Genomic DNA, 24,603 nt, shown 5'->3' with positions numbered 1-24,603 from the left:
GAAAATGATAATTTTGAAGGTATGACATATCGATTTGTATACATTTTGCCTCAAAGCAATTTATACATAATTTATTTATTTACAAAAACTTTTTATTTTAAAAGTCGAATACAAAGTCAAATAATGATAATAATAAATACAAAACTGTCAAACCGTAACTAAAACCCTTAAAAATATTACCTTCTATAATATTTTTGTAATGGATGATTTTACTCTAAGATTACTCAAGATTACTCAAGTTCATAATAAAACGATTTAACGTGAAGTGTTTTATCTTTGTTGCGCGCGTGTCTGAAAGAGAAAACAGGTATTACGCTAACATCCTCTTAAAATCTTAGATTATTAAACTAGTAAGGTATTAGACTAATTCCTACACCAAACTTGTATTAAATGTTTGATTTTTTAAGAAGTTTTGAATGCGATTGTGGTCATGACATTTTTTTTACTAACCGATTATTTGACGTTTTGGTCCAATTCCTTAATAACCGATTTATAGTTATATAATATTATGGTACAGATTCTATTTTTCACGTGCTTTATTGTTAGCTAATAAAATATCCGCATTAATTGACTTTTTTGATTCTAGTCGTGATAAATTTAAGTCTAATGTTATATTTATATTAAAATAGTATTACCTATTGACGTTTAAAATATTTATATTATTTTTGATTTAAGTTTTTTATTCCGTTATATTTAATCAAGTATTTACATACTTTTTATAAAATCATTATATTTCGGAAAAGTTGTAAAGTTAATGTTTATTATTTCATTATAATATTAAAATCAGGTATGTCCTTTCTTGTATTCATTGTCAATTATATTAAGTCATATATCTAAAGGGCTCTGCCCGTTAATATTATTATTGCATATTATGCAGTGTAGGATGTGTTATTTTCAACTATTTTTGATCGTGAATATTATTTTCAGTGGTAATTTATTACTTATTTTCAAAGAAAAAACTGCATATCATATTGTATAAATACACAAGTTTTAAGTGAATATTTATTATTGAAAATACTTTTTTTGATTATTGAAATATTTAGATTTTAAAATACAATCAAAGTATCTAAAATAGAAAATGTACACAAGAAATTAACTAAAATTAAATCTATATAGTCAATATCCAGATATGTTCCCTTGTTGTCTAAAATCAGACATTGCCGTTATTATTCCTTCAGGTGTCTTGAAAATTCCTGTTACAGCTGATTTATCTTTTTTCATCATTCTTCTCACTTTGTGGCCAACATTTTTAAGTTTTTCAACAACAGGCTGTAAATTAATATAATACGTAGAATAAGAGAGCATAATATTGGTTAATTATAATGCATGTACATCCAGCTAATTTAATTAATAGTTTATAATCGACCTTAAGCACTCCGTATTCGTAATCGACCTGCATAGGGATCAGCTGATGGTATAATCTTGGTTCTTCAATCGCTTCTTTCAGTGTTTTATTATACCATAAAACGAGTGCAGATACCTATAGTGTAACAAATCCAAAGTCATGAGATGTAAACCAAAATTAATATAATAAGTGCTTATTAAGGCTGTCATAGCAAAAACTATTTGTAGGTACTTATTAAACCTAGGTACATGATGTATATTGTTTAATAAAAAAAATCGTTGTATTCACTGTTTTTGAATATAAATTTACAAAAAATACACGTGTTTCTCTATTTCAGTTAACTTATTATATAGTTAAGTATATTAATATAATAAAATATAAACTTGAAACATATGCGAGTATATAGGTACAATGATGAAGTGTTAAAGATCAATTTTATTTCAAATTTAAGCCACCATTTAACCAAACAGATCTTAGTAGTGTTTGTTTTTTATTAAATTTTAGTGGTAGATTATAGACGTTTGTTCTTTATTTTACTGAATACAACCGAGCAAAAACGTTAGCAAAATAATATTTGGAAATTTCCAAGACACAATTAGATTTTTTATAATATTATAATATGCACAAACTTTCATACAAGTTAATAGTTACCTAATAGAAAATATTAAAATGCAATAACCTGTAAATTGTAATGTATCTCTATCGCTTATAATATGTACGCCATACAACAAATTTCTCTAATAGCTAAATAGATAATAACTTTTAAAAATAGTAAACAATTATACGTTTTAAGGAAAAAAAATTATTTACAAACGTAGTTTAGAGTTGGAGTGTCATCAAAATTTTAAATTGTAATTACACTGTCCAAATTGCAATAAACGCAAATTTCTTAAAATTTTATCTCCATCAGGATTTTAAATAAAATTGAAAATCCTAGATTTCGATTAACAATAGCTAAATAAACAACGAGTATAATGGAAAATATTTATTTACCAATAATAGTAACTATAATATTTAAAACCAAATATTAGTAAACTTCATTAGTTTTACTTCATTTATAATTTTAAATATTTTTATGAAATTCAGATACATTGTAAATAATTTGTATAATGCTAATTAAAAAATATTATTATTTTTATTAAAAAAGAATTAAGAATTATATTATGTCGATTGTCGACTCACGTATGCAGTAGCGAGTGGGATTTTCGATCCTCCAGCGCCTCCTATGACCAAAACTACGTCACCTTTGTAATCGGTTATTACCGTAGGACACATAGAAGACATTGGTCGTTTAAAAGGTTGTATAAGGTTGGAAATTGACGGTGGAAACCCGTAGATATTAGTAGAGCCTGGAGTAGAGAAGTCGTTCATTTCATTATTAAAAATAATTCCAGTACTTTCTGATAGAAAACCGCTACCGAATCTAAAAATAAAATAATATTTGATTTAATACAATGATCGAGTTAATCTGAATCATAATTATATTTATATTAAATTTTAATATCAAATAATTAAGATAGCATAGTATACTATTTAAATTATGGTTGATTTTTTTTAAGTCAGGCAATCAACATCGTCGGAATTTTAACATTAGCTTAGTTTTATTTATTCGATCTATAATTTCTTATGGATAGATATACTAGTGTACTACGGTATTATCTAGTGGGCACTGCCCTGTTTCCGCTTAATAAACCTAAATTGAAAAACAGTGTTGTGCAGTGGCGTATTTAGGAATTTTGCTAGGGGGGATGAAATACATAATAATAGGTACACCCATAAATACGTACACAATATACATTTTTAAAATATCCTAACTTGTTGAGGTCAGTGTGAGGATCAAGGCGAAATAAGAATTAACACAAATTGTATAGTAGCCAATCTAGTATTTAATACGATAAACAAAAAAAATAGTTATAATACAAAATCCCGTTTTTATTTTTTTTTTTGGAAGCTCAGTTCATCGATAACCTCGTCTGGCATGATTATTGTAATGACCGGTGACATGCCAATAAAGCCAATACATTAAGGGCCCGTATTACAATAGTTAAACTAATGTCAAACCGCGGAATTCGACCGGTAAAACCAGTGGGTTAAGCGTAACCGAGGTTTAAACTATACCCTAAGTCGGTTCCAATAAACAAAGTATATAATAATTACTACTTGATTTATAGTTATTATTTAATATTAGATAGGAAAATTGATAAAATATTTACTTCTGTCATACTATTTATTAGGTAAGACTTAATACTTAATAAAAACTTGTAAAACATCGTTCAGGTTCAGTTGATACAGGTTAAGTATAAAATATTTTCAAGAGTTCATGAATATTTGGATACAACTCTTTATCACAAACATCTAAAGCATGTAACCCAGAGGTGAATACAATTTTTTCAGTCACCAACTACACTTCAGCCACTGAAAATAAACCCACGCCCTATGGTAAATCTACAGTCTTCATGGTAATTTTGTTTTATTTACCGACTATTTATTGGGTTTGTTATAAACACTCACGCATGAAAAATAATTCGCAGAAAATCAAAAAATACAGTACACCATACTACCATAGAGGTATATGTTTTTGTTGTCCAATAGTCACATATTATATGTCGTGAACGACTTGTGGAGTATAGCATATCAGAGCGGTAAAATTACCACGGCTAGAACATTTAGAAAACAGAGATACTTAAAAGTAATATCGTATTGAGAAATACAGAAAATAAGAAAAATCAACTTAACAAAAAAAAAGGTCAAGGGGGGATCTATCCCCCACCCATCTATCCCCCCTCACCGTAAATACGCCACTGGAGATGTGTATGTTTTATGAAATAGCTTAACTATTAACACTTAACACACCAGCTATGCATAATATATAGGGAACAAAAATAATATTAGATGGATTTTAAAATTAAAGTGACATTACCTATTTATGGCTATTATATAGATTAGGTACTTCACTCACGCCGTGTTTATAGTACTCGTTACCGCAACCGCGTTTCCAAATGAATCCAAAACAGCTATGTTTTCTGTTCCGTGGTCTTCGGTCCAACTGAAATCGGCTCCGTAGAATTTAGGATCTGTCGATGTGTATTCATCAGACATGTTGTTCTGTACGCTATTCATGTACATATCCGACGTGACTTTTTTTAATATCTAAAAAAACGTAAGTGACCTACATTATTGTCAAGTCTTAGTGAGTTATTATTTTTTGGGCATGATGAACTAACTTCAGATGTGTCTACAAACATATGGTCGCCCAAATGAGTTCTTTCACCATATGCAAATTTGAAAGCTTCTACCAATCTCACAGCGTCCAAATCGGCATTGGATGTAGGTAATTGTCCGTCTAACGTTCGAAGAATATACGCTAATATAATACCGGAGCCGGATGGTAAACCCGAATAGAGTTTGTAACCATTTTTGAGACTTATTTCAAAACTTTCTTCTACAAGAACACTATAATATCAAAGTATTTTATATATTTTAATTGTATAGTTATTCTGATCTGATTTTTTGGTTTTTAGATTTATACATTAAGACGTATTCTATACATGTTAATAAACAAATTAATTAAAAATAAATTAAAAATTACAATGTCTCGATGTCGATTGTTGTGTAAAACATTGTTTTTATGTTAGTGGTATTTTTTTTTTAAATTTTTTTTTTTGATCATTAAACCCGGTAACTATGGCCATTAGCTGTTTGTTTGTTTGTAGGGGAGGGTACTGTTGGATTGTAAACACGTGTGTTTGGTTTTGCCAGAATTTCAAATTGGGCACCCGTAGGTTTCTGCCATGCCCGGTCGGGGGATGGCAGCCTCTCTCTACAGACTGTTGCCTGCCCAGAGAGAAAAGCCGCCCGTGGTCGAGATTCGAACCGGCGACGGTACGCGTAGGAACCGACGCCGTTATCTGCTCGGCCACTCCGTCCCCCCCCCCCCCCGTAAGTTGTATTATGTTTTTATTAACTCACGAGTAATCGGTGAAGTCTTTTTGTGTTATAATTCCCCCTGCAGTCTGTATATCATCAGCCAATTTTTGCGTTAGCGATCCAGCGTATATAGCATTTGCACCCTCGTTTGCTATAACTCGTAGAGTTTGACCCAGTATTGGCATTGTATAAATATCACCTGGCTTCATTAAATCTCCCGTTTTATTGTTGAAAAAATAATTCCTGGAAAAAAAAAATTGTAGTTTGTCATGTAGGTAATGGACAAATTTCTAAATATGATTACATCACATGTACATGAATATTATAACAAAAAAAAAACGCTTTGTCTAATTTATCAATATATTAATTAAATACGGGTCTTTTAAGATTGAAAATACATTTTTTAACGGTTTTTACGTGTCTTATGGTGTGTAAGTGTGTGTGTGTGTGTGTGTGTGTGTGTGTGTGTGTGTGTGTGTGTGTGTGTGTGTGTGTGTGTGTGTTGAAAGAGGCAGTCAGGGACGAGAAGGAGAGTTTGTCCAGTCAAGAATAAAGAATATATTAGTATAATAAGTCAAGTTAACAATTTAATACTTATAAATAAATGATATGTGAAGTTAATTTATTATACTGTATAAGGTAACCCATATCTAGCGGTTTAACTACTGTACCGCGTAGGCCCATCCCCTAGGCCTCGTTAAATAAAGGAAACTCTATAGGTATATCATGTGCAACAGAAGAAACGTTATAACCTTATTATTTAATGTGTCTTAAAAAACATTGTTTTAAAATAAGCTTACTTCAATCCTGTTTTTAAAATAAGATTCCTTGCTGCGTTAATATTGGCTCCTAAACGTTTACTCACAACTATTCCTTCTTCACATAGTTGTATTGTTGGTTTGATCAGAGAAGCCCAACTAACTCCTCCTCCGTACAAATTGTATGATACCCAAATGCCTCGGATCATACCGGGGACCGCGACCGCCAAAGCTCCTAAAATATAATTTTTATAATAGCATAATACATATTTTTGCAATAAGGCATATATTTCAGTCATTTAAATGTTATGATTGATTTAAATAAAATATGTACACCTAGTGAAGCGTTTTAATGCTATAAAATATTAATAATTACCTATTTAAAGAATACAAAATAGTGTCATCGTAAATTAATGGGTAATTTCGATTTTAGAAGGCAAATGGCAATAAATAATATTACCGCGATTTTTTATACATATTATGATTTTTAAAGAATTTTTATTGAAGGTAATATTTACTATTTATTACCAATAATATAAATTATAAACAGTTTTAAATGTGGATAAAAAGTACATTTTAGTACAGCAGAAATACTTGGCAGAAATTCATATTTATTGAACGTTCAAGTGTATAGGTGTACAATATAATACAATAGTGAATAGGTATATATTATTGTATTTGTATATAATAATACGTAGTAAGTATGTACGTACATTAGAAATACCATTATGATAATTTAACTACGCAATACCTACCTATTTATTTAGTAAACCATTTACAATATTTGTTATTGTTGTTTTTTTAGAAAGTTATTCAAACTATGTCAATTGCAGGGTTTCAATAAGTATTTCCATACCGGTTAACGATTTCGACGGATCTTTGTCATACATAGTGTACTTGGCGGTAGCTGGAGCAGTTTCTCGAGCATTTATAAATAACGATGTGTTTGTAGTTCTGTTGTATATAGTCATTAGGAAACCTCCACCGATGCCCGTTAAATCCGGACATACAACACTGTCACATAACAATGTACCTATTGCTGCGTCTACTGAATTTCCACCGCTTTTCAATATGTCACTGTAGTAAAAGTGTACATAAAATCAATTGTTTAGTAAGTTGTATACACGCCACTTTGTTTGACGTTGACACTAAAATATAATATCGATATCGCATCGTCTAAAATCTGTCCTATTATGTTATCGAAAATGTTCATTTTAGGTTACGAAATTCGCAAATATATTTTTACCAAACGATTTTCACTCGAATTTGTTGTTTCCATCTTACAATTTCTAATATTTTCACTTACCTTTATTATTTGGAAAATGTATTTTATGTATTTAAAACAAGTAAGTACCTACTTGAAATACGAAAATATAAATTAATATTTTCTACAGTCTTTATGAAATACAACATTCGAAAATATTTTATATAAAATACTGGCAATCCCTGCATTTATTATATTCTTAATAGTATAATATAATAAGTAGTAAGCACCAACGAAACATATATAATAGGTTTTCGATAAACGAATGAAGTAACCAAATAGAGATATTCTAACTTTAACAATTTAGCGATGGTTGGATATATTTTATTGTTTTGCATAGAATACCAAAATACATTGAAGTAATTTAAACTAGGTAAAGACCAACGCGGCCACGCAGATGCTAACTTCTTATAAAGCATAGAATCGGCATGCACTAGTGACGCACTAACAAATGTAAAAAAAAATTTCAATCAACCTCGTTGTGATAAACTAAATAAATAAATAATTTCATTGAAGCACACTATATCTTAGCTGCAACAAGCACAGGAAGAAAATACCAAAGAACCTTATAAATGTTTTCACAAAATAGGTACCTAAACTTAATCCACATATTATAAATATTATCATTAGCTTTAAGAATTTAAGATGCCATAACTATTGTAGGTATTTTATAACCATTGATATTGAATCCTTAGCAGAGAGTAATAATAAATTAGACTTACAGTAAGTATTATTATTAAGAATATGTCCATGCTAATATTGTTCAAACGAATAAACATAAATTTAATTTTACGATTTTTTAAAATGTTATTAAATGTAATAGTACACTGAGTAATTTGTGGTAAATAGCAAATCTATAAGTTTATTAATCACAATGACATATTATTTATACATTTTTTAACCCATATTTTTCTTACGTTCCGATTTTTGCACATGGTTCACCGTTAGAAACGACAGCCGCATTATTATACTGACCCATTGGTATGGCAGACAGTGGCAACCGAGTCATTGGATCAATAATGGATACATCTATCAAAGTTAAGTAACGATATGAAAGTATCACTATAATACAAAACACCACCACGCTTTCTATAAGAAACAATTTGATTGATTTAATTCTGAAAATTATAATTTAAAATATTACAATGGGTGTTTATACACTTTTTTAATGTATAAAAATGAATTTGAGTCAAATATATAATTTACGGGTAAACAAAATTAGTTTATCGTTATTATAGGTAATACATGGTTCTAGTATTAAAGGTTCTATAATATAATTCATTTAATAGTTCAGGTGAGCGACACATATGATTAATATATTTGTTACCGGTTAATGTAATTATTATATATACCCACCACAGATGATTTAGTTATATATTGTATACTACGATTTTTAAATAGATTTCTGATATAGTAATCAAAAATACGATATTTAGCTAAACAATTTATTGAAAAAAAAAATGAAAACTCATTTATTACAAGTTGCCGGGTGTAGATTAGAATACCTATTTACTGTTCTCATTCAGAAAATAACCAAACCTTGCAGTAAGTCTTTTCTAGTGGCGTAGACAGGAATTTTTATTTGTGAGGGGTAGGGGGGTATATATTCATTATTTCTAAGATAATTCCCATGGTAGTGCCTCCTGCATTAATATTATATACTATAAAAAAAAGGTCACGGGGAGGAAGAAACATCCCATGTATCGAACCCCCTCCCCCCCCATGAATACGGCCATGGTATTTTCCATACTAACACTGTAAACTGTACTCAATTCAATTCATTTTAAAATCATTAATGATAATTAAAATTAATATTTTTATTCTTTAAATTATTTTATCGATTTAGATATTTTGATTTCATTCGAAATATTTGCATCTGATTTGAGGGAACATTTTTAAAAACTGTAGAACCGTGATTTCTTAATGGTAGGTCGATAATTTCTAACTGAGTGGTACCATGTACAATGTACTTGAAGTACTAAGCGGGTACCTATCTATTATATTCTAAAACTAAGAATTCGAATAACCATACCTAAAATACATTCTGGTAAATATATGTAGTAATGTAGAATGTACAATATGTAAATTGTATTTTGAATAATGGATGTACTAAACTAATATAGTTTAATTCATAACCAAAATATTACGATTTTCATCTGAAAAAGATAAAATAACCTAAAATAATTGTATAAACTTAATAATTTAATATACAATTTAAATGAAAAAATGTATATACAAAAATTAACTCACCAGGTAGTAGGTAGTTTCCAAATAATCGTAAATATATTATATACCTAGGTATATATATTTGAACAATTTACTTTATCAGTGGACACTATTATTATAACATTGTGTATTTTCACTACCTATTTTAATATTTATAACTACATTTAAATATAACATACGAAAACAATATTTTCTTATAATTTATAAACGATTCGCGTTAATCATTAAACGATACCAATTTAATATTCGATGCCGCTTATTTGTCGATTAAAATCCTATCTTGTACCATGATCTAAGTTACTATGTTAAATGAACACACTAGTCGTTTTACAAAACCAAATGATTTAGTCAAACTGAACAATGAAATTTAATAACTTCTTTAGCTAAAAATGTTTGACTAATGGCTTTGTATTCCATTCCAAACTTACATGTTACCTAGTCTTTAATAATTTAGCTGAACACAATAACTAAAAGACAGCCCGTCAATTCAATAGATCTATATTAGAGCTAATTCGTATTCAGTAGTAATAAATAGACCTTATTCTTATATTCTTACTAATTATTTATGAAAAATTGTAATGCAACAATGCAAGTACGTGATAATTTTAAAAAATGAAAAGCTTTGAATAAAGATTCGACACAAACCCATTCGGAAGAGAAATTAAATATGCATATGATAAGTTTGAACAATTTTAAAATACAGCTTAGGTACCTACATAACATATTTTAATGTTAATTAATAGAGTACCTACTTCCCTATCTTCAAACAGAAACCGACTGAATATAATATCTATAATATCATACCTACTTCAAAAATAGTACTGCTTAGGTACTGCATATGAGAATATAATTTTTTTTAAGAAAATATAATATATTTTTATTTGTGCAGAGGTTTATTTTAGGAATTATTTGAAAAAATTAATTCTTTAATAATTTTTATAATTTCAACGTTTAGAAATAATTTGTATTATTTTAAATTTTTTTCATGGTTACACAAAGTATTTAATATATAGTTTACTAAAAACAATTAGCAGGACTTGCGAACAATCTTACAAGTTATAATTCATAATACAATCCATATATTATAATAACCTAAGATATTATATTATAAAATATTTATATACAAAAACAAAATCAATCATTATGGTACTGTGCTATATCAATAGATTTTAAATAACTGTAAAATAAACTTACAAAATATATAATAATATCTGTAAAAAAAGATAAATTAATTTAGTAAGACTTTTTCGTATTAATATCCCCAAGAATTTCCTGGTCGCCGGAAATCTGGCATAGCTACGATCATTCCTGATGCAGATTTTTCAATAGCTGTTGCTGCTGAAACAACATTATTTATTCTCATCACTGGATGACCAATATCTTTAAGTTTTTGAACAACGTCCTAAAATAATTACACCAATACTTAAATAATATCAACATTGTTTGTTAAATTTTATCTTTTATAGTTTTATTATATATTTCTACAATAACCTTCGTCGTTCCGTCTTCATAAAGAACTTTCATGGGAACAAGTTGATGATAAATTCTAGGTTTGTCGATCGCTTCTTTCAATGACATACCGTACCATAGTTTAAGGGCTAAGACCTAAAAAAAATAAAACGTTTATTATATAAATGTTTTTGCTTTCATTCACGAATGAAATAAAATAATACAACAATATGTTATATTTATACATAACCTAACTAATTTAACTATGTGTAAGGTACTAAGGTCTGATATCTAGGAATAAAAAATATTTAACTTATTTATTGAAAATATAAGCAGTTAATAATATATTATAACCACGATATTTATGTATTTTAACATGATCCTTGTATTTCAATATAATAGTATAATTATATTACTTAGCAAAAAAACCATTTTCACAAAACAGTGTGAAAAGTATACAAAGCCAACTATTGAAACTAAATTTGAGTTGGACGAGTATTTAAAAGTTAAATTATGTAACACATGTTGATCATACTTACTTAAAGTACTGGTGACTATTAAATAAAGGAGATTTGAAATTTACATTTATAAAACCGTTAAATTGCTAACAAAAGGTGTTGAAAAAATACCTAAAATCATCTTAAACTCCAAAACTGGATAATGTTTTAGTAGCAATAAAATAAATCTCATACATAGGCAATTGTAAGAGTGATTTTTGATCCACCTGCTCCTCCTATTGCAAGAACAAGATCACCATTTTCGTCGGTAATTATAGTTGGGCACATTGAAGACATTGGTCGTTTTCCTGGTTCTATAAAATTAGCAGGTGAAGACGGAATTCCATAGTTGTTTATAACTTCTGGAGAAGAAAAATCATTCATTTGGTTATTAAAAATGATACCAGTGCTGGGGGACATGAATCCACATCCAAAACTAAACGAAACACAAACTTGATGCATTACTCGAATTTGCAATTTACGTGAACCAATTAAACGGTTTTATATAAATAATTATTGCTCACGATGTGTTTAATGTACTAGTGCACACGACAGTATTTCCCGCTGAATCCGTTACGACTATGTTAGCAGTCCCGTGATTCTCTGGCATATGAAAGTCAGCTCCGTAGTACTTTGGATCTGATGAAGTAAAAGTATCGGATATTTTACCACGTATACTATCCATGTAACAATCCGACTTTACTTTATCATAAATCTAAAAAAAATTAATAATGTTCAAATATAATATTATATACATTTTGTTAAAATAATATGTACTCGATCATACATGATGCATACCTGCGACACGTCTACAAATGTATGATCTCCTAAATGGGTTCTCTCACCGTAACCAAATTTGAAAGCCTCCACCAATCTATGAGCGTCCAATCCTGCATTGGGGGCTGGTAACATGCCGTCCAACACACGGAGTATGTAGGCTAATATTATACCAGAACTAGGTGGTGGTCCCGTGTGTATTGTATGTCCACTTTTCAACTTAACGGGTAAAGATTCTTCGATTTCAACACTGATAACATGACATTGATTTTTTTACTTAATTATTTTGTTTACAGCATTTAAAAACCAAATTTCTAACTTTAATACTATAAATTAAGACTCATCTCAGAAACCAACGTACTAAGTAATCTACTCACTCATAATTGGCTAAATCTTCTTTGGTGATTAGACTTTTCACTTTTTTTAAATCTTTTAATACTTTAGACGTTAACGAACCGTTATAAATGGCATCCACACCTTCTTTCGCTATTATTCTCAGTGTTTCTGCTAATTTAGGTAACTTGTAAATTTCTCCAGCAGTCTTCACTCGACCGAATTCTTCATCGTAAAATGATTCTCTAAAAATAAAACTGAACTTCATTAAATGGTTAAACTTAAAAACATATACGCCAATAATTATTATATACACATATTACATAACATATGGTAAATTATACACTAAATTTCTCCAATGGCTTAATATAGTTCAATATAAATACTTTTTGTATCTAAATACATGTATACTATACGCTATGTACATTGTACGTACCACTATAATATATAAATGCATGGAATAAACATTTAAAAACTAAAAGATTATTTCTAAACGCACGCTCCCGTATGGCAAAAACTCTAATTTCAAACAAAAAACTCACCAATTTGAAAACTAAAATAATAATTTACAAATCACTTCTTAAACCTTTTTGGATATACGGACTCCAACTTTGGGGCTCAGCCAAAAAATGTAATACTAATAAAACACAAACATTTCAAAACATATCGCTCCGTAAAATTACTTACGAGCCTTTCTTGTCTCTAATCATATACTCTCCACAACGACCTTCATATCAAAACAATTGATGAAGAAGCCAAAATGTAGTCAAATAGATTCTTTAATAAGCTCGCCTCCCATTACAACCCAATAATAAAAAATACCAAACCATCCTAGCAACCCACGAGGCGGGCTAAAAAGAACATGGTTTCGTGACCTCCTATAATACCGAATCTGAATAGCCACTGAATACCTATTATAAGTAATCAAACCAAAGTGTCACTAATGAGTGGCTTCTTCCTTGAATGTTCCTTTTTTTGTTTTCTTTCCATGCTATGTATGTAATTTATCAAATATTCGTATTATGAATTATATGGCTTATCTCAATACAGGTATAGGTAAGTTTTAAAAAATAAAAAGATATAAAAGGATAAAACAAAGAAATGTACCTATATATTGGGTTTAAATTGTACCTTAACGATGGGTCATTTTCAATCATGTCTTGGTTATTCTTCATGTTTGTCTCTAGTCGTTTACTGATATCCATGCCATTTTCACATAACTGTATAGCTGGCTCGAATAACGATTCCCATGGAACACCACCACCGTATAAGTTATAAATAGCCGAGTAGCCTTTTAGCGCACCTGGAACCGCAACTGCCAATCCTCCTACATATAATTTGTGAATTTTAAATATTTTTGTTTAGACAATAAACACATATTATATTTTATTTCCTAATACTGGTGCATAAATAATTATTGTACATGCGTTTATCATCGTTATTTATAAAACACATTGTTCTGCGATAATACGCATATTTGTAATAGTAAACCAAAAATTAAGTTTATATAGCAAACTATTTGTTTTTGTTAATAATTTTCAACATATAATTTTCAACTAACCTAAATATTTAACATCAAGTTAATTTTATATGCCAATTAATGATATCCAAATTAATTTAAATACTTTTAAAATGTATTTTATCCTACCATCTTCGGACTCAGAGCTTACGAAAATAAATTAGCTAGGTAGTAAATAAAATAATATTAATATTAAGCTATTTCACTTTTTTTATTTTTAATTACAAACCGTCAAATTTTAATTTTAATCAATCGAAGTTGAATTACCTACATTTTTTTAAATATAAATTTAGCTTAAATTTTTTATACCAACTCAATTAATGAGTTAACAAATTAGCCTAACTTATCCTGCTTTGTTGTTTTAGTACGTACCGTAAATAGATTTGTCGGGTTTTTCAACAAACATTGAAGTACTTGCTGCAGCTGGAGCTGTTTCACGTGCGTTGATCGTGATTACTTTTTTGGTTGTTGCATTGTAGATGCTCATTAAAAATCCTCCACCAATTCCCAAGTATTGTGGACATAGAACACCGTCACATAGCATAGTAGCTATAGCGGCATCTACGGCATTTCCACCCTTTGACATAACATCCCTTTTGCAAAACATTGGAATCGTGCAATCAAATGTGAACAATTTATGGTTGTTTTTAAAAATCAATAGGTACTAGTAAAAGTAGAAGAGCATTAAGTATTAATTATATTAAAAAATCTAAATGTTTGCCATATTTTTGTTATTTTAATAATATTGTAATTTAATAACTTTATTACACTCCGATTTGTGAGCACGGCCCACCGTTAGAGACAATTCCAACTTCATTGTACAAGCCCGCTGGCATACTCGACTGTAGTGGTACCCGGAATTCTGGATCATCGATTTTGTGGTCGGTGGCGTGTGATTCTGGATATAAGACTAGGAACGAAACTATGGCGGTCAGTATTATCAGTACTACTAAGTACAGGCAACGTTTTGATTGAAATCTGAAGAAAATAATCAACATCGTTCCAGACGTTCCAGTGTGAGTCTTTAATAATAATATCGATTGCAATTAAAAAAATATGTCTAGTTATTACACTAGGTACTAACTGTGTAGGTGGTTCGACGTAGGACGCGTTTCCGACCTCGTTGAACGAGACCGCTCTCAGCATGTTTGACGATGGAAACCAGAATTGTTGGTCGAAGATTCTGGTAGCAGAGTTGTGCTCCGAGGATTCCTGGAGGTAATATACCACCAGGAATGAAACGACGGCAGTCAGTAACGCCAGTCCTACTCGAGCAAGGCGACTATAATATGTTTTGGTTGCAATCAGAGAGAAACAATATCGGAATAAACGCAAAAACGATGATACTTTGGGGGATTAACTTCCCACAGTGGAAATTATCTGCCCAAAGTTAATCTACCAATATAATATACATATATATATATATTATACTATTTAATGCTACTGTCATAGCATGGCTATGTTGCAGAATGCATGACACACGTACTTTTAAAATGCAATTGTATAGTAACATGAGGTACCAATTAGTTACAACTTATAAGTATGTCATGTAGTTATTTATATGCAACTGTGAACAGTATACATTTCATTGAGAAAGTAAATAAATTATATTTCAGCAAAGCAAATCGAAAATTAATAATTAAAGATCCATAATAACAATAATATTAGATCATATAACAAAATTAAGTATTTAGGGTGCCTATTGGATCTAAAAATGATAATTATTGGTGATCGAAAAATTCCACAAAATGTAAGAATCACATACTGTCATGGAACTTTTTTTGGTATGAAAATTGAACTACGGATGTACAGATGTTTAATTCCAGATACGCCAATCGATACAAATTTTTTTTTCAAAATATTATTATTATTATTTAAGAATGATTTATATCCACACAATTGTACAGATAATAAATATTCAATCACGGTAACTATATGTAATTATACTATCAACATGAATGTACAAAATATAAAATTTAGGGATTCTGGTCATAAATCAATAAATCATAATACTTATTACATCAGTACATAACAAAATTGGTTAGTTGTTCGGTAAGTGGTAATATAATTTTTTGAATTTAATAATAGTAAAATCAACTTACAAAGTCACAAGCATTATATTTTGCTTTTTATTGTACGGACATCAATTTGGTGATTAGAAGTTAAAAGCAATAAGAACAAACGTGCGATAACTACACTACTTTTTCTTCTTCTGAGCGTATTGGTAGAACCAATATAATAATCTGAAAAATAACAATAATAATAAATGGAACGGATGTCGGTGCTCTAACATCATATAATACTGGGTTTAGTCCAATCGGGTAATTTATAATAATGAGATTCATATTCATAAATAAAAAAATATTTTTGCTAAGAACAAACCAATAAAAAACCTAATCTAAAGACGATTGGTGAGTACAAATATAATACCTATTTAATATTTATGTATATATTGAAATACTTCAGATTTACATTAAATATTGCTAAATTTAATACCAACCGTGACGTAAATATTTTTACTATGAAATAAACCAGTTTAAAAACTAACCTAAAAAGTAAAAAGGATTGGTAAGTACAGATATAACTATATAAGTAATAACACCTATTTAAGCATATTGTATTAAAACACTTCAGATAGTTGCGTCCCTAACAATCGATTAATTATATCGATAATTATCGATATAATAATTTGACATTCAGAATGATATTAATAATTATTTGTTATTACTATTACTATGATTTCACAAAAAGCAAACAAATATAATAAAATAACTAGGGAGGTAATAAAACTGTCATAAAAAACAAGTTTGGAAAAATCCTTATATAAATCCTTAATAATATGCATATTATTCAATTAAATACTTATATATATTGATTATTAACTTTAACATAAATATAATAAGGAGCGTGATTATATAATATGTATTATATATATTATATTATGTAATTAGATTGTTAAAAAAATGGTATACCACAGGTTGAATATTCACTTATTAAATATTAAAATATTAAAACATTTACTAAATCCAAATTCCCATTTTAAACTTTTCTAATAAATTATGTGATTATAATTTTTTTTGTTTTCGATGATAAATAAACTGTCAAAAATATTAAAATGTTTATTGATGTCCACATAATAATATGTAGGTATGTCATAAGTACCTACAATCTGACTGTATGAACTGACTTATAAGTATCAAGTGCAATACATATACGTACGAGTGATGCGTCAATAATTAAGTATATTATGTCCGTGTTTTGTATCGACTCTATACTGCTTATGAATATGTTTTAATAATCTGTGTTATCTATTAATTTAATAATTAAATCTAGCAAGTATAGCGTGACGGAACTTCGAAACCAACAATAGAAATGAGTGCAGGCTGTGTAGGGGAATCAAGTTTGCATGAAAAGTAATTTAAAAAAGAAAAGATAGATTGGACCTGTGCCTGCGATCGGTATTAGACCAGAGAGTCCAAAAAAGTCTAGAATTGGTGAGAAGTCATGAGGTGGCTCAGCAATGAGCATATAGCAGAGGCATACGCGGAATTAAGATACTGACATATTCTAAGATGTTCTGAATCAATGGGGGTGAAATGGCCGGGGGGCTGATTTTTAACATGCACTATTTTTTCTTTAAAAGAATAATTTATGATTTATAGTTTATGTTATTATAAATATTGAAAAAAAGGGTCGTGTTAGGATCTATCCTACCTCACCCCTTCTAACACGGATTGACCACAGTGGTATCAAATGTGAGTGCATTAGAGGGTTTTTAAGAGCAAAACTATAGGTTTAACTCTTGCCACATACAGATAGAATTCGAAATATCTAATAGGAGAATTATGTTACTGATTGGTAAAACCGTCCATTGTATAAATACTTAATCAATGGTAAAACTGATTGGAAAACAACGGGGACGTGTGAAGGGCATACTGGAACATTTATAGGGATATAACAATATGTGATAGCTCCAGAAACTCTCCTAAAGTTACTAAGCGATGCAAGGCGCCTGACACGGGCTGTGGGTGATGTTGTCAGTCACAGGGTGGGTGTTGATGTAATAACACAACACGATTTAAGACAATTATGGTGTACACTTTATTATGGTATGATTATGTACATTATTTACGAGGACAGTTGCCTGTATGCAGCGGCGTATTTACGGGGGGGATCAATCCCCCCATAGACTGTACATAATATACAACATTTTTCGGAGTCCTAACTTAAGGCCTCTAGCTTTAAGAGTAGGGCTACTGGGTAAAATCACATCCCTCCCCCCCCATGACAAAAACCTAAATACGCCACTGTCTGTATGTGCGATCGATTGTCCAACGGGACGATGAACCAAATATGAAGTAAGGTAACGTAAATCCGTGTATTACAATGTGGTAACGCGGTATGAAAATAAGTAATAACGACGGTGACATCAACAAGTTGTCGTGATGACAGTTGTAAAATGAGAGCTAGTCAATCGCCAGCGCCCGGCCATCGTCGGGCGCGACTTGTCTTCCCATCCCTTCACCTTACGCCTTTGCGGCGTGCTGGGAGAGTCGACAGTGTAGCGTCGTTGGTTGTTGGTGAAAAGCGGACAGGTCGCTACGGCAGTGATGTATTTTCAAATTTCTAAAAAATAAATAGTAGTAAAATATTATAAGTGTATAATATTATGAAAATGCATATGAGTTATGAGTTAACAATATTATATAATTCCATTCTGGGGGGGGGTTGAACCCCGGGACTCCACCCCTAAAGTACGCCACTGCACTACTGACCGTGTCAGATGGATTGTTTAAGTACCTATCTACTTATTCAGATGGAGACTTAACACACAAGTAATTTAATATTTTTATGAATATAGTAGTAAGAGAAGAGCATGATGTCTTTTTTTTACTAATTTCAAGGATTTTCAAACGAGTTTTCATATTTCATCATCTGCCTACTATAAATTGTTTTTATACTTGATGTTTAAGTCAACTATTTTAATGATACATAATTAAAAATGCATAATAAAAATAATCCAAATCGAACTCACATATACTACCACATTGCATCCTATTTCTGTACAGCTGAAAACTAGTGTATTGTTTACATAATATAATAAATACAAAACTTACTTTTGTTTTCATTAAAATTTTAAATACGTCTGCATTTTAAATCAATACTCAATGTCACCGCTTATAGTGTACAGGACTGTTTACGCCCGGTAGAGAAAAATTCCGCAAATTTGCGGAATTGTGTAGATTTAAATATCCATTCATAGTAGGTACCTTAAGCATGCGAGCATGAGCCTGGATGTGAAAGAATTAGCCAGTAGATTGTTTAATCTACTGTTGCCTCACATAGACATATACATGAAGATGCCCCCCCACCCGACTTTGTGCAAAAATTTTCAAAATAATTGCAAACAATTGTGAATAATTGTAAATTCAATACCCGAATTTGTAAACTCCCCCCTCGGCCGTCGAGTCAAAATCTGTCTGATCGCTTCCGGACAAATTGTAAACAATTATAAATAAGTTGTAAACAATTGTAAATTCAATCCCCAAATTTGTAAATTATCAGAAAACTTAGAAATCAAAAAACAAAGTCAGGGGGTCAAGTTCACGCAGCCCCCGACTTTGGCCGATCGACTTCAGACAAATTGCGATCAATTGTAAATTAATTGTAAATATTTGTAAATGAAATCTGCGAATTTGTAAATCAGTAGAAAACTTAGAAATCAAAAAAACAAAAGTAGGGGCCCAAGTTCACGCAGCCCTCAACTTTGGCCGATCGATTCCTGCAATCCGACCAACTATACGTTTGCTGATTTTGAGTTATTAGACACTTAAGAATAATTGTGATATTTTATCAAGTATTAGGTAGGTAGTGTGGAAGTTATAATAATTTTCTATTCATACCCTTTCATTGTTTATAGTTTTTAGAGAATTTCTACCATCTACTTCTTTTCAACACTTGTTAGGGTGTAAATGAATTGTATTAAAAATGTTATAATTACTTGATTCACCAAAATTGAAAAAATAATTTTAAAAAAAATAATCAAAATGTTGTTAAAACACCCGACTAGTTTTTATGCATTGGTATGTTCATTTAAAAATTTTTATTTTAAAATGGTTTAACTGTGTCCCACTCTTTTCCACGATTACTACTGTTACATAATATTAGTATACGATATTTGTTAAGACTTCAAATGGAGTACTAATGAGTATTACTTAACATTTATTTTAAATTAAGAATAATTGTAATATTTATTGCTACATTACCTACTGACGTCACCTTCAATTGAAATCATCTATATTAATATACAATTAGCTGGCTTAAAAACATAGTTTATTTCTTTTCATTATCACAAATTATTTGAAAATAAAAATAATAGATTGGTTAAAAAGTTCTAACTCATATCTTTAATTAAAACATAAAATACTACTGTAAAATAGATCAATACAAATATTATTTTTTGCCTTTTTTGATCTCATATAATGTTACTTACTCACTTATATTTTATATTGTAATTTTTTTGGCCTATGCATCTCAGAGTAGCCCAATTTGTAGTTGATCAAATATTGATTTTTTATTGATTTTTAATCAAACAGAATTTTTATTAAGATTTTTATTTAATTTAAATTTTTTTATAAAATATGTATTTTTTATCAAACAGGTTATTATTAACATTTTTATCAAATATAGATTTCTCAAATTATCGATTTTTTCATCAAATAAATTCCTTATATTAAGATTTGTTATTCCATTTACATTTTTTTATAAAATATGAATCTTTTTTATTACATGTATTTTTATCAAATAGAATTTTCAAAATACAAATATATATTATTTTTGTTTATTTTTTGACTTAACGCTAAACAGTTAACAGTAATTATAATATAATGTATTTATGTATTATGTTTACTAATCATTATTAACTTATCATTATCAGAAATTTATATAATGTGTTTTTAAAACAAAGTCATTTGAGTAGGTAACAAAAAAAAAATATAAGCGTATATATTGTAATGATTCACTTATTAGTTTTTATAATGTCTAATGATAAGTTTAAGAATATAATTTAATTTTTAATAAAATAATCCCAATACTATAATAGTTTAGAGATTACCTATATTTAAAACGAATTTTACAAATTGTTTTTCGATATTTTATCATAGTTAATAAATATTGATTTAGTTCGTGATAGGATTATTACACGTTTCAAACAACATACTTTGAACTAAATGTCAAACTTAGACTTTAAATACTAAAATTAAAAATTAAATTAGAAAAATATTTTACATTGTATCATTGTACATGGTATATTTATGTAGATTGTCGAATTTTACTTCTCGGAACAATTCATATATACGTGCCGATAAGACACACATAAGAGAAAAAGCCAAAAAGGTCAGGTTACAGGTAGCTTGAACCCAACGGTCGCTCTGCCATATATAGGTATACAATTTACACGTTTCTTTTAATTACTCATAATAACTAATTATTTATTCACTTTATCGGATTAAATGTATGTCTATGACACTCGCAAAGAATGTAGCTTTCTAATGGTGAAAGAATTTTTGAAATCGGTCCAGTAGTTCCAGAGATTACCCTCAACAACGTCAATTAACAACTCCTCTTTATATAACAGTATAGATTGTCAATACGGTAGCCGGTAAGTTCAATTAATATTATTTGAAGTTTCAAGTACCCATGAATCATATTTTTAAATTATAACACACAACTAAAATCGTTCTTCTTCGTTTAAGTATCTAATTTCGTCCAAAACTTTAACTACAAATAACTACAACTGTGTTTATGTATTTTTTAGATTTTTTGGTTACAATATGAACAACTTACGTGGAACCTTGTTTTACATTTTTAATTCTTAGGTATACATAAAATTGAACATTTTATAAATTTTTAATTGCAAAATAATTTGTAAATTGTCAATATGATAAATGTTGTCAAAATTTGAACTTTAAACGATTATAAAAAAAACCTAGGCTATGTATTTTTAATAATACAAAACTGATATTGTAACAATGTGTGAGAGGTCTTGCATTAATTTTTCAAGTTTTTTGACCGAACAAATAACATCTTATTGATATATTTTAAAGAAAAAAAGAGCTCAAAGAGACCAAATCGAGTCAGAATATTTTGAAAATTGTATCAAGTATAGAAAATGATAAAATAAACATATTTTGTACATTTCAAGTATCTACCGTTATTTATTTGTGAATCGCAACAAAATAAAAAATTCACTCCGTGAGAAGTCTAGACTTCAAACGCTTATTGACGAATATTGACTTTCTGGTAAACATTTGGTTTTTGATAAAGGTAGACAAACTTATAAGAAATGTTGTACAAAATTTTAAAATCTTAGATATAAAAAGATATTTATGAATATTTGATATTTGAGATAATATTTATAAATTCCTAACTTAAAATAATTTGCAAATTTTTACGAATTTTATCAAAATTCTAACTACAGATGCACGTAAAAAAATATTGTAGATTTACGCTCAACTTTTCTTAATTTCCAATAACAACAACTAACGAGGAACCTTGTATTACATTTTTTTTATCAACATTAATTAAAAAAACTAATAATAATAGAATTTTTCATATTCCTATAAATAGCTCAAAATGAGTAAAATATTTTGAAAATGTTATGGTATAAAGAAACATTTCCTATGTTAATATAAATATTTAGTGAAAATTTCATGTATCTAAGATAAGTTTTTTTAGAGTTACACCAAAAATCATAATTGAGTTTGTCGAAAACCGAATTTTGAATAAAAAAAAAATCAATAACACAAATCATTGTAAAAACAATACATTCATCGCTTCGCTCAAAATCTAAAATTTAATATTGCTCATGAGTGATAACTATAACTTATATCTATTTGTGTGGATTTAAAAACTAAAATAAAACCATCAGAGACAACAGATATTATAGTTTACTTACATATTTTACAATAGTTTGATTCACTATTATAACATAAGAACTATACCTATCAAAGCTCACTTGAACTTTGAAATGTAAATTTTCGATGTTACACACTTGTGAGACGTAAGTATAAAATACTGGTGTGGCGTCCACATAATTTTTTTACACATGTTTTTAAAATTCGGTCAACTTATCAACCGATAAGTCCATATACCTACGAGTCGTGTTCAAGGCTGTCGGTACAGTACTATACTAACCTCATCTACACATTCACTTCCGTAGACCGTAGTCATAGCATATTATCAAAATTGATATGACACTTGGTTATCACAATATATAATAATTGTACAGTCGTAAATCGTCCGTTGCCATAACATTGTATTGTATATAATATATACCTATCTCATAAATTGATGATTTAAATTTTAAAACAACTACTATTATAAGTACCTAGTAAATTTAAGAAACATATATGTTTATAATATTATGCTACAAAATAAGTGTAACATAAACTCAAATATAAAATTATACCTAACATTGTCAGAGACATATTAGTGGGGGTGGGGAGATACCATAAGCATTCGTCAATCAACATTTTTTATCATACCAATAGCAATTTTATGTACAACTGTACAAGTCAAGATAATTGTGTTATAACTTATAAAATATGATAATACACGTAAAAGACCTTTGTTTTTCTCAATTATTTTGTATAGTATTTTGAAATCTCCAAGCACCAACAACATTCACTTTCCCACCGGAAAATATACTGAAGTCTAAAATCGAAGCATTATTTCAACTACTTATCGTGTATACAAACACAGATAAAAAAACACACATCATTGTCAAATCAATTCATCCACCGCTCCACTCAAAATCTAAAATGAAGGAATAATGGGAATTTTTAGTCAAAACCAATTTTTAACATTTTTTTTTCGGTGTATAACTCAAAAACTAATATCCGTAGACACTTGAAATTTTCACCAAATATTTATATTGGTACATTCCATTGACTTTTTTTGATCTCTTAATGCAAGGGTCCTCAAAGATGCTTTAATAATAGTTAAAAAATTATAAAGATACATATAGGCACGATTTCTATTGTTATATTATCGTGTTAGCACACATTTTTCTATCTTAAACAAAAAAAAAAAGTTTACCGGAAAGTAACATATTAGTTTTTTATGAACTTTAAAATTTAATATTTTTATGAAATTGGATTTTTACCGGTAAATTAATGAAATTCCATCTGTCGATTTTTGATATTTTGTTGTAATTCAAGAACCAATAACCACAGACCCTCGTTAAAATAACCATTTTCCATACATGGTAAAAATTTCAAACTATTTTAGTTATTTTTGAGATATTTATAGCCATTGGAAATTTTTCAAATTTTTTAAACTATTTTTCAGTTAAAAACTCATAATAGTTTTTCTTTTCATAGCTAACATTAGACATTTTAATAGAAGATTCTAAAAAAGTTTTTCTACTTTTATTAAAAAATAAAAGTACACTTAAAAGTTGCGCAATTTTAGCCATGAGATATTTTCGATTTTTATTAATTTTTTTA

General features: G+C 28.9%; 2 protein-coding genes across 13 annotated transcripts; both read right to left on the bottom strand.

The window, feature by feature from the left end:
• Window positions 1-988: 988 nt before the first annotated feature.
• Window positions 989-9,873, bottom strand: LOC132938691 (scoloptoxin SSD14-like). Of its 5 annotated transcripts, none has more exons than XM_061005673.1 (11): window positions 9,545-9,873; window positions 9,327-9,469; window positions 8,212-8,412; window positions 6,887-7,107; window positions 6,073-6,265; window positions 5,315-5,515; window positions 4,570-4,798; window positions 4,305-4,495; window positions 2,528-2,768; window positions 1,367-1,480; window positions 989-1,269 (listed from the first exon to the last, which is right to left on the bottom strand). In XM_061005673.1, the coding sequence occupies exons 2-11, from the start codon at window positions 9,335-9,337 to the stop codon at window positions 1,117-1,119; spliced, it is 1,755 nt and encodes a 584-aa protein (XP_060861656.1). In that variant the 5' UTR covers window positions 9,338-9,469; window positions 9,545-9,873; the 3' UTR covers window positions 989-1,116. The 5 variants fall into 5 exon arrangements, with proteins under 5 accessions (XP_060861656.1, XP_060861655.1, XP_060861657.1 ...); XM_061005672.1 differs by having other exon boundaries at window positions 9,327-9,450; XM_061005674.1 differs by lacking the exon at window positions 8,212-8,412 and having other exon boundaries at window positions 9,327-9,450; window positions 9,545-9,870.
• Window positions 9,874-10,488: 615 nt separating this feature from the next.
• LOC132939529 (glutathione hydrolase 1 proenzyme-like) lies at window positions 10,489-23,263 on the bottom strand. 8 transcript variants are annotated; one of them, XM_061006743.1, is made up of 13 exons: window positions 23,052-23,263; window positions 18,621-18,721; window positions 16,198-16,338; window positions 15,180-15,377; window positions 14,864-15,073; window positions 14,468-14,688; window positions 13,708-13,903; window positions 12,621-12,821; window positions 12,265-12,493; window positions 11,991-12,181; window positions 11,662-11,902; window positions 11,012-11,125; window positions 10,489-10,922 (listed from the first exon to the last, which is right to left on the bottom strand). In XM_061006743.1, the coding sequence occupies exons 3-13, from the start codon at window positions 16,209-16,211 to the stop codon at window positions 10,773-10,775; spliced, it is 1,965 nt and encodes a 654-aa protein (XP_060862726.1). In that variant the 5' UTR covers window positions 16,212-16,338; window positions 18,621-18,721; window positions 23,052-23,263; the 3' UTR covers window positions 10,489-10,772. The 8 variants fall into 8 exon arrangements, with proteins under 8 accessions (XP_060862726.1, XP_060862725.1, XP_060862729.1 ...); XM_061006742.1 differs by lacking the exon at window positions 18,621-18,721; XM_061006746.1 differs by lacking the exons at window positions 18,621-18,721; window positions 23,052-23,263 and adding an exon at window positions 16,596-16,613.
• Window positions 23,264-24,603: the final 1,340 nt, after the last annotated feature.

Source organism: Metopolophium dirhodum, chromosome 2 (genome assembly GCF_019925205.1).
Source record: "Metopolophium dirhodum isolate CAU chromosome 2, ASM1992520v1, whole genome shotgun sequence".
Lineage (NCBI taxonomy): Eukaryota > Metazoa > Arthropoda > Insecta > Hemiptera > Aphididae > Metopolophium > Metopolophium dirhodum.
Note: the sequence above shows the minus strand (reverse complement) of the source record. Positions and strands in the feature narration are given on the sequence as shown.